This window comes from Cydia amplana, chromosome 20 (assembly GCF_948474715.1).
Source record: "Cydia amplana chromosome 20, ilCydAmpl1.1, whole genome shotgun sequence".
In the NCBI taxonomy this organism is placed as follows: domain Eukaryota; kingdom Metazoa; phylum Arthropoda; class Insecta; order Lepidoptera; family Tortricidae; genus Cydia; species Cydia amplana.
Window position 1 is genome coordinate 10296313 of NC_086088.1, and position 11813 is coordinate 10308125.

Below are 11813 nucleotides of genomic sequence, written 5' to 3' on the forward strand. Positions count from 1 at the left end.
GGCCAAAATAGCCTAATTGACTATGCCGCAATGAGAGGCGCGCTATTCAAAACTTATATCAATTAGCCAAAAAAGCAAAACGGTCCGACACAGATAATGTCATAATCATTTAGATTTCCAAATTTGGTTACGATTGGTTAAGTTTTGGAGGAGGAAACAGTCGAGTACGAAACCTCGATTTTTGAGATTTTTACGCAGGATTTTTCGCCTTGTCCTTATCGCACTCGTTTTAGGAGCCGCTTCCGTTAGCGAGACGGGTATATTTACCTAAAATATTTAAATCTCAGCTCCTGTTGGCTCTTAAGGGATGTAGAGCATGAGCGGGAGCGGAGGCGTACGCGCTGCCGGCCGCTCCACATACCTTCTCTTTTCTTGTAGACCGGTTAGAGGTGCAGGGCGGGGGCGGGGGCGGCAGGGGCGGCGCGGGCGGCAGGGGCGGGGGCGACGGGGGCAGGGGCGGGGGCGGCAGGGGCGGCGGGGGCGGGGGCGGGGGTGGAGGGGGCGGCGGGCTACAGCAGCGCGCGGCGGCCGTCGTCGCGGTAGGCGCCCGCCGAGCCCCTGTTTCATGTCTGCCATCTGCACACACACACACAACACATACATGTGTGTCAACATTTCTCACTTTTCTGCCTATGTATTGAATACAATATACTGTACCGTTAAGGGCCCCGCTGACTATCAATCCACCGAACGACATCAGCCTGTCAGTTGACACATTCACTGCCAGGTACCCACCTGGTGGGCGCTCGTGAACTTTGCTCAGATGCCAGACAACCCGCTGGGCGGGTTGTTTTATACGCAACTATAGACGACCGGATTCTGGGGTAGTGCGCCGTTTTTTGTCTGGTAGTGAATGTGTTAAAACAAGAAGTTGACAGTGACAAACAACCTGACAGGCCGATATCGTCCGGCGGGCTGGTAATCAGCGGGCCCCTTTACACAAAACATGTTTTATTTCAGCCAAAGCTCTTACCAAATTTCAAGTACCTCTTTTTGTTTAAAAAAAAATTACTCATTTCAAACTTTACTACATTTACCTGGATTTCTGCAGCTCGATCTGGCCCTCTAGAGTCTTGGCCAGGTAGATGACGACCAGCTGTGACAGGGCCACCCCAGGGCCACGGACGCTATAGTGTAGAGGTTACGTGCCATGCACACTTATACACATTTACCTGGATTTCTGCAGCTCGATCTGGCCCTCTAGAGTCTTGGCCAGGTAGATGACGACCAGCTGGGACAGGGCCACCCCAGGGCCACGGACGCTATAGTGTAGAGGTTACGTGCCATGCACACTTATACACATTTACCTGGATTTCTGCAGCTCGATCTGGCCCTCTAGAGTCTTGGCCAGGTAGATGACGACCAGCTGTGACAGGGCCACCCCAGGGCCACGGACGCTATAGTGTAGAGGTTACGTGCCATGCACACTTATACACATTTACCTGGATTTCTGCAGCTCGATCTGGCCCTCTAGAGTCTTGGCCAGGTAGATGACGACCAGCTGGGACAGGGCCACCCCAGGGCCACGGACGCTATAGTGTAGAGGTTACGTGCCATGCACACTTATACACATTTACCTGGATTTCTGCAGCTCGATCTGGCCCTCTAGAGTCTTGGCCAGGTAGATGACGACCAGCTGTGACAGGGCCACCCCAGGGCCACGGACGCTATAGTGTAGAGGTTACGTGCCATGCACACTTATACACATTTACCTGGATTTCTGCAGCTCGATCTGGCCCTCTAGAGTCTTGGCCAGGTAGATGACGACCAGCTGTGACAGGGCCACCCCAGGGCCACGGACGCTATAGTGTAGAGGTTACGTGCCATGCACACTTATACACATTTACCTGGATTTCTGCAGCTCGATCTGGCCCTCTAGAGTCTTGGCCAGGTAGATGACGACCAGCTGTGACAGGGCCACCCCAGGGCCACGGACGCTATAGTGTAGAGGTTACGTGCCATGCACACTTATACACATTTACCTGGATTTCTGCAGCTCGATCTGTCCCTCTAGAGTCTTGGCCAGGTAGATGACGAAAAGCTGTGACAGAGCTACCCCCAGGGCCACGGACGCTATTGTGTAGAGGTTACGTTCCATCCAAGAGCGAACTATTTCTATGCAGCCGCTTGTCCAGACGCGCTTGCTGGCTTCGGCTACCTGAAATGATGGGGGTTTGAATCAGTTTTTGGAGTTTTTCTAACGTATTCGCTTGCAATTGATAGACTGTCTTCTGGCAGTTTTGTGGTCTTATTTCCATTATGTAATTATAATATATATCTTAAGACTAGGTAACAACAGGCGGTCTTATCGCTAAAAAGCGACCTCTATCAAACAACCTTTTGGATAGCAGGAAAGTTAAGTATACTTACAACTTCAATTAGTTAAGAACTTACAATTTTCTTGTTTTGTTAAAAATGACAAAGTAGTTATTTTGTTATTGTATGAAAAAGGTTTTTTTTTGTAGTAACTCTGTCTATATATGTGTTTACTTTTTCAATGAACGAATTTATACGAAATTTTGGCATGGAGATGGTTCGAGTCCAAAAAGCATAGGACAGTTTTCATCAACGAAATCATTATTCCAAACAGACAAAAGTTGCAGTCAAAAGCAAAGAAGTTTGAGCAAAATTATAGTTCGGCAAGAGTCGCTTATCAAATCAGCATAAGCAGAGAGAATACACATTTTTCTTATGCTAGTATTATAACCCAAAAAAGAAGGATTAGGATTTATTTACTGTTACTGACAAAAATATTCTTACCGGATAGTTCTGAGCCCCATATCCGCACATGATGTTGAAAACCCATCGAAAGGAGACTTGACGGAACTGTCATAGGGACCATCATTCGACGCGAGAGGTATAACCTATTTTGAGCCAAATTCAATAGTCTTAGCGTCACTTGGACCATCCCACTAACCGTTAACCCAGTGTCTAATTGTACCAGCAGCCATGGTAGCTCCAAGTTTAACCGGTTGAACCCGGGTTAGTGTTTGGTGCAAGTCCTTACCGGATAGTTCTGGGCCCCGTATCCACACATGATGTTGACCAGCCCCGAGGCGATGTCGGTGGCGTTGATGCAGCATGAGAAGGGAACCCCGCACCGCTCCACGGATGGTGAGGAACAGTTGAAGTACTCGTTCTTCGACCAATCCATGTACCCGTCTGAAGTCAAGCCGCAGCAGTGGAACTGAAAAAAATACATTTTAAAAACTTGAAACGGGAAAAAACCTCCTTGTTGTGAAACCTTGAGTCTGAAGGCCCCAGAATTCTAAATTGAAAACCTCATAGTCGTGTTTAGGCTGGCAACTTTTGACTCCTAAGACTCGATGGGCAGACTGATTACTAAAAAGCAATTTCTTAGAGATAAGCTTTAATTGGTATAATCGTACATTTTGGTGCCGTGACCAGGATACAAACTCGCACGTGGGCACAAACGTGTACGAGCTCTTAGTTTTAAAATAATACACCACAGCACAAGCCATCTTACTTCGGCTTAGTCAATTTATGTAGGGGGCATAATATCTATTTATTTATTAAATACTCACGTCGCTCTGAGCAAAATCTATAAAGTTCTGCAAATCAGGGTCATCTCTATACGCGTGAAGTACGCGCTCCGTGGAGCGATCTCGAGGAAGCTATGAAGTAACTCATGAAGCAAATGTACTCACGTCGCTCTGAGCAAAGTCTATGAAGTTCTGCAGATCAGGGTCATCTCTATACGCGTGAAGTACGCGCTCCGTGAAGCCGATCTCGAGGAACCTATGAAGTAACTCATGAAGCAAATGTACTCACGTCGCTCTGAGCAAAGTCTATGAAGTTCTGCAGATCAGGGTCATCTCTATACGCGTGAAGTACTCGCTCCGTGAAGCCGATCTCGAGGAACCTATGAAGTAACTCATGAAGCAAATGTACTCACGTCGCTCTGAGCAAAGTCTATGAAGTTCTGCAGATCAGGGTCATCTCTATACGCGTGAAGTACTCGCTCCGTGAAGCCGATCTCGAGGAACCTATGAAGTAACTCATGAAGCAAATGTACTCACGTCGCTCTGAGCAAAATCTATGAAGTTCTGCAGATCAGGATCATCTCTATACGCGTGAAGTACGCGCTCCGTGAAGCCGATCTCGAGGAAACTATGAAGTAACTCATGAAGCAAATGTACTCACGTCGCTCTGAGCAAAGTCTATGAAGTTCTGCAGATCAGGATCATCTCTATACGCGTGAAGTACGCGCTCCGTGAAGCCGATCTCGAGGAAACTATGAAGTAACTCATGAAGCAAATGTACTCACGTCGCTCTGAGCAAAATCTATGAAGTTCTGCAGATCAGGGTCATCTCTATACGCGTGAAGTACGCGCTCCGTGAAGCCGATCTCGAGGAAACTATGAAGTAACTCATGAAGCAAATGTACTCACGTCGCTCTGAGCAAAATCTATGAAGTTCTGCAGATCAGGGTCATCTCTATACGCCTGAAGTACGCGCTCCGTGAAGCCGATCTCGAGGAAACTATGAAGTAACTCATGAAGCAAATGTACTCACGTCGCTCTGAGCAAAGGCTATGAAGTTCTGCAGATCAGGGTCATCTCTATACGCGTGAAGTACGCGCTCCGTGAAGCCGATCTCGAGGAACCTATGAAGTAACTCATGAAGCAAATGTACTCACGTCGCTCTGAGCAAAGTCTATGAAGTTCTGCAGATCAGGATCATCTCTATACGCGTGAAGTACGCGCTCCGTGAAGCCGATCTCGAGGAAACTATGAAGTAACTCATGAAGCAAATGTACTCACGTCGCTCTGAGCAAAATCTATGAAGTTCTGCAGATCAGGGTCATCTCTATACGCGTGAAGTACGCGCTCCGTGGAACCAATTTCTAGCAAGCTGTGAGGTAACTCATGAAGCAAATATACTCACATCGCTCTGAGCAAAATCTATGAAGTTCTGCAGATCAGGGTCATCTCTATACGCGTGAAGTACTCGCTCCGTGAAGCCGATCTCTAGGAAGCCGTGAAGCGAGCGCGGGAACGCAAAGCCACAAACGGCGCCGCCCATCTCCACGAGGAACAGGATTAGAAGACAGAGGGAGTACTGGAAAGTGGAAAAAGACATATTTACAATTAATTTTAGTAAGAGTTAGAAGTAGTTCTAAAATAGGGCAAGATGACGTTACGATAACATAGTTTTTGCTTGCTTGCTGCTTGCTTTTTTTGTTAATTTGTAGCTGAGCATTTTCCTGTAGGACACATTTTTTCATGTATGAGGCGTGAATGTACAAATGATTCTGAGTAAAATGAGCCCAAGAAGTCAATATTTTGAAGACATGAATGAAATGTACATTTTTTTTGGAAAACGCTCAGCTCAGTTATTGAAATATAATGATTACTTCATTCACTACTTACCTTTTTGCAATTAGTATTTTATGTATCACATAACTGTGTGTAATCGTTAATCAACCACCTCAACTGTTATGCCGACATCTATACTCCTAGATTTGATCCCCTAAAAACAGATGCCACCAGAAATACATGGTGGCATCAGCATATAAGCTCAGTCTGAAGGGTTTTGTAGTTAAAGCTGAAGCTCAGTCTGGAGGCAGAGGAGGTGCCACATCCTCGCAGAGTGCCCTTGCCTAATGCGCACTCGTGACTTAATCCTGGGCGGACACACATTGCGCCCGGAGGTGTTAAGAGCCAACAGGATTGGTCATTTCTCCATACAAACGTACTCGACTGTTTCCTCCGTGGGTTTTGAAGCTAGAGCAATGATTTTTTCAACACAGATTAATATTGTCAATATCTGTGTCGGACCGTTTTGCTTTTTTTGATATTTTTGTTTTTTAAGGCGCTAGAGCCCTTCAAAAATGGCTAAAATGGCCTAATTGACTATGCCGCAATGAGAGGCGTGCTATTCAAAACTGACATCAATTAGTCAAAAAAGCAAAACGGTCCGACACAGATAATGTCATAATCATTTAGATTTCCAAATTTGGTTACGATTGGTTAAGTATTGGAGGAGGAAACAGTCGAGTACGAAACCTCGATTTTTGAGATTTTTACGCAGGATTTTTCGCCTTGTCCTTATCGCACTAGTTTTAGGAGCCGCTTCCGTTAGCGAGACGGGTATATTTACCTAAAATATTTAAATCTTAGCTCCTGTTGGCTCTTAATCCTGGGCGGACACACATTGCGCCCGGAGGTGTTAAAGTCTCTAGAGATCAAAAAGATCCTGCAGCTGTTTGAAGTTGCAGGTTTGGATCGGGAGTTGTAGTAGCTGGCGATCACAATAGATCAGGGATGGTCGCAGTGATACATAAGCTGTGCTGGAGCCTAACTTATAATAATAATAAGGGTTTTGTAAAAGTACTCACGAATTTGAGCAGGCACGTGTTTTCCCGCAGGGCTCCGACGCAGCCCGCGAAGCTGACTACGAACACCACGGCCCCGAGCAGCGCCAGCAACAGGCTGATGTTCAGCATCATATTGTACACTGTGTATCCCCTCAGATGCCACCAGAAATACATGGTGGCATCAGCATATAAGCTCAGTCTGAAGGGTTTTGTAGTAGTACTCACAAATTTGAGCAGGCACGTGTTTTCCCGCAGGGCTCCGACGCAGCCCGCGAAGCTGACGACGAACACCACGGCCCCGAGCAGCGCCAGCAACAGGCTGATGTTCAGCATCACGTCGTACACTGTGTCCAGCTGGGAATGTTAACGTAGAACAGTGATTTTCATGGTATAGGGCCCTGTGGGGTCGCCTCTATGGGGTTGCAGTAGCCACAAATTTCAAGTTTAGAAAAAAAAAAGAAAAAACATGACAGGTTACTAAAAGCGTAGTTTTCTACTTTCACGTCGTACTCGTATACTGCGTCCAACTGGGAATGTGAACGTGAATCAGTGATTTTCATGATGTAGGGCCCTATGGGGTCGAAGCCTCTATGAGGTTGCGTTGGCCACAAATTTCAAGTTTAGAAAAAAAGAAAAAACATCACAGGTTACTAAAAGCGTACAGTTTCTACTTTCACGTCGTACTCGTATACTGTGTCCAACTGGGAATGTGAAAGTAAATCAGTGATTTTCATGATGTAGGGCCCTGTGGGGTTACTGTGGGGTTGCGGTGGCCACAAATTTCAAGTTGAGAAAACAAAATTCATTCAAAATCACAGGTTACTAAAAGTACATATGGTATTGGTGCTATAGTTTTAGTCGACCAAAGGGGTTTGCAAAAAAATTCTTATGCTATATTCCATTTATATAATCCATTTGATTTTCTACCTTAACAAGGACAAAATAAAGTCGTTAAACATAAAATTTGCATAAAATCATTGGTCAACAAAAAACAAAAATACTTTAAACACCCAGAAATGTTGAACAATCAGGTCATACGTGTGATAATAGAGTAGAAACTACAAACTAAAATATACTATAGACATATTTACGTGCTCCCTGAATGATTTTACAAAGGCCACTGTGTTAATATTAAGTTTATATTTATATCGTCAAAAACTCTGGTTATATGTTTGTTACTTATCTATCACATTAGGCAAAACCTGTAATGATAGATTTAAGTTTTATTTAATAATAAAAAATATACACATGTACAATGTTGCCGATAGTGGTTAGATAAAATGAAACATACCTTTATGAGTCCTGTAGCCTGCCATTTGTCCAGGAATGCATATAATCCAACGGCTATCAGTAGTCCTCCGAGCAACTGTAAAACAATTAAATTTGCAATATCTATCTATCTATTAAGCCCTTTTGTTCTGAGTTAGAGTATGTCTCTAAGCTCAGTGTGCCGCTTGGCAAAGGCCTCCTCTAGCTCTCTCCATTGGGGTCTGTCGTGGGCCACTCTTCTCCATTTCGGGCCCTCTCCATTTGCAATATATGATGATGAATAGAGATACCACCTTATTCATAAAACTTTACGAGCCTAATTTAGTTAAATTATGTTTTATCCCTTTCTTACACATATGTGACGTCCCACGGGTAAAGGTACCTTATGGCCGTTGGCGCTTACCCTATTATTAACGCCGCTCCGCCGCCGCGCGCTATTATTATTGCGGCGCTATGCGACGTAAGCGCCAAGTGCCATAAGGTCCCTTTTGCCGTGGAACGTCACATATAGAAGTCAAAAGGAGAGATAAAGACAAACGATTCATAGCTAATTCAGGCCAGTAACGCGTTTATGAATAACACCATTTATCTTTAACCTTTTAGCCGCCAGCAATTTTTGATCGAGCGTGCTCTTGTCGCCACAGTAATTGTACCACGCAGAGTAAGGTTGGCAACTTGGCATAGTTCCGGGAGTTATAAATGTGCTGTAAAAACCAAATCAGATCTTTGTCTTATTTATCAGACTGTGGCGAAATGAGCTGGATATGTAATGTCTTATATATCAGACTCTGGCGGTTAAAGGGTTAAACCACTATAAGTCAGCAAACATGACAGCATGTTTCATTGTTTCTTACAAATTACAATCTGTTGCAATATTATCTCAAATACCAGTATAGTGTTTAACAACCATTTTTTTGTGTACAAAAGCTGCTAACATCATATCCTTTCCTGTAGTTAGGGCTGCCATCCGTCCGAGTCTCCTCGGATTTGTCCTAGTCCGGGTTTGCCCGGATTTGTCCTAGTCCGGGTTTGCCCGGATTTGTCCTAGTCTGGAGAAAACCCGGACACTCGTGAGGAAACACCTTATTGGATTTAATAGATTTTTTAATAATATTATTTTCGGACAGTCCGGGGAAAAAATGCGATTTACGCCAAATGTACGGGTTTTTTTATGTTTTTGTTCGGGTTCGGCAAATTTAGAGATGGCAGCCCTACCTGTAGTAAACATAAAAGGTTACTGCATATTGATAATTGATAAAAATTTGGGCATTTATTATTGTAGCAGAGGACAAAATGAATCTCAGGGTATTGCCATTATTCATAAACATTGACATCATCAATACAGGGAAATATTTGTCACATTCATATATTTAGAATTAAGTTGAATTTGGTGGCTTGTGGCCTAGCGGTAAGAGCGTGCGTCTTGCAATCCGGAGGTCGCGGGTTCGAACCCCGGCTCGTACCAATGAGGTTTTCGGAACTTATGTACGAAATATTATTTGATATTTACCAGTCGCTTTTCGGTGAAGGAAAACATCGTAAGGAAACCGGACTAATCCCAATACGGGCCTAGTTTACCCTCTGGGTTGGAAGGTCAGAGGTCGCGGGTTCGAACCCCGGCTCGTACCAATGAGGTTTTCGGAACTTATGTACGAAATATTATTTGATATTTACCAGTCGCTTTTCGGTGAAGGAAAACATCGTAAGGAAACCGGACTAATCCCAATACGGGCCTAGTTTACCCTCTGGGTTGGAAGGTCAGATGGCAGTCTCTTTCGTAAAATCTAGTGCCCACGCTAATTACTGGGATTAGTTGCCAAGCGGACCCCAGGCTCCCATGAGCCGTGGCAACATGCCGGGACAACGCGAGGAATATGAATTTGGTGGCCTAATAAGCATTTCTTGAAAATATTCTGAATGTAAACAGATGTTATGGACAATCAATTAAAATATTTAACCCTAACAATAATTCTGTAGGGATATGATGGTCGTTCTTGTCTACGTGACAGCGTGATAAAACGGTGTCCGTCACTTTCTTTCCCACGGTGTTAAACAGTGACAGTTATTTTATCACGTGGATAAAGATGGATAAAGCTATCCATAATAGGCTGGCTGGTCAACTTTACTGCCCCACCTGCGATAGAGTTTTTAAAAGTAAGTTCAAGTAAGTTCGGCTTTGCCAGCCATATCAAAGCTCACGCTCGTAATTAGCTAGTGTCGCCGTTGCCGATTACGGCATGGATAACTATATTATGCGGCAAAAATATTTGCTTCACCTGAGGCATGTCTACACAGGCCGAACTGCTTTGCGCGGCATTTTCCTTGTGAAGTGCCTCGTTCTGTGTGGTCGGTGTTCTGCCAAATTTTTTGAATTTTTTTCTTACGCTAAATTTATTGAGCTAAGACGATAAGGATTCAACTGTGTATTTTTTTTAATATGGTCGGTTATTAAATCCTATCACGGGTTTCAGATTAGAGTATTCCACCTCTATTATTTAATAAAAGTTCAAAATATAATATATACCAATATCTCACCTATCTAAGAGGAAATCTAAAAGGAAGTAGGTTATTAGTGGTTTATAATGATATTTGAATAGATATTTAAATAATTACTTCCTCAACATGAATATGTAAAAAATTCAGTATATTCCCAAACAAGGATAAGTCAGTTTTTTTTTCATTAAGTACTTGTACAGTGGAATCCGTTTATTATGACTCCGCCTATACTGACCCACCGCTTATTATGACGCAATGAAATTTTTTGTGACAAAGTCGGATAAGATGACTTCGCTTATAGTGACAAACCGCTTACTATAACCTATAAAGCCTACTTTTATGGAATTATGTCCGGCTATGACAAATTCGCTGGTTTTCGTGGCCGTCCCCATCTTTCCCTGCGAGGATGTTCAGTGCGTGAGTGGTTGATTTAATTTTTATTCTCGGTGAAAGTTGATAATTCGTACAAGGTTAATAAAACTCATCTCTCACAAAGTAATTTGAGATTAATTTGGAAAATCAATAAAAATAAGAAGTTAATCAACTATGACATCCGTTTAGTATGACGTTTTTGTCACTTCCCTTCGATGTCATTATAAGCGGATTCTACTGTAGTACTAATAATACATTGTACTACTAAGACAAGCCATGGCTCTAAAGTTAAATTGACTAAGAATATATTTTAAGCTTTTTTCATTTATTAAATAAGTAGGTATAATGTTTAACAACAAGGACAGTTTAAAATCAATGCAAAAAACAATTCGCGACCACTACTGAGATAACCGCAGCGGAAACAGATAGTCGCGGTTACGTTCAGTTATACATTTCGATACAATGCTAAATGCTAACCCAACACCAGTCTGGGAAAAATGAATCACCATGTACACAATACAACAATAGGCCACTGTAAAACCGAGGAACTCTTTTCTAATCAATGCAATGACATAACTATCACTCCAATTACTTTCTATAGTTAATTATCACATAGGATCATTAGCTAAAACTTACCCAAAACACAAAATTCAGCACAAAAATCATATACTTCACACAACCACTAACGTAAGTAAAGTTTGGTCCCCTTCGCCGCTGCATGATTATTTTTTTACGTCATATAACAGATAATAAAAATATTTTGGGGGTTGAAAAAATTCAACTGGGTTTACTATTTACAATAACATAAATATAAATAATCCATTGATGAGTAATTGTGTCTCTCCAACCACAACGTCCGCTCGATTACTTTATTGGTTTGACAGCTGAGCATAGACAAGACATCAATTTTTTTTTCATTTACTGTATGACCAGTACAAATAAATCTTAAGGCTCCATTCGTAATGTCAATTGCCCTCAATTTATACTCTGCCAAATCAGTTTCGTCAGTAAAAAGGTGGCAAATTTGAAAAATATCGGCGCGACGGATCGATCTTCCTTACAAATAATGAATGTTACGTCCTTTTCTATTGAAAAAGTTGGCTTGCCAGAGTATATTTAATTATACTTGGTCAAGCAGATCTTGTCAGTAGAAAAAGGCGGCAAATTTAAAAAAAGTAGGCGCGAAGGGATATCGTCCCATAGAAAATTTGAATTTCGCGCCTTTTTTTACTGACAAGGTTTGCTTGACCATCTATAATAACTTTAATAAGACATAATTAGAAAAACAAGTTCCCAGTGATCAGTTGAAAGCTTACTGTCGAATTAGGACCTGCTT

At 42.8% G+C, this 11813-nt stretch overlaps 2 protein-coding genes across 2 annotated transcripts in view; one reads left to right on the top strand and one right to left on the bottom strand.

Moving 5' to 3' along the window:
* LOC134657491 (homeobox protein Hmx-like) overlaps positions 1 to 11813 on the top strand; it is a 279414-nt gene that overhangs the window by 127752 nt on the left and 139849 nt on the right. The gene's annotated exons all lie outside the window — the stretch shown is intronic.
* Positions 452 to 11368, bottom strand: LOC134657508 (tetraspanin-33-like). Its single transcript, XM_063513082.1, has 7 exons — positions 11114 to 11368; positions 7632 to 7706; positions 6566 to 6694; positions 4909 to 5082; positions 3008 to 3187; positions 1983 to 2158; positions 452 to 576 (listed from the first exon to the last, which is right to left on the bottom strand). The coding sequence occupies exons 1-7, from the start codon at positions 11195 to 11197 to the stop codon at positions 564 to 566; spliced, it is 831 nt and encodes a 276-aa protein (XP_063369152.1). The 5' UTR covers positions 11198 to 11368; the 3' UTR covers positions 452 to 563.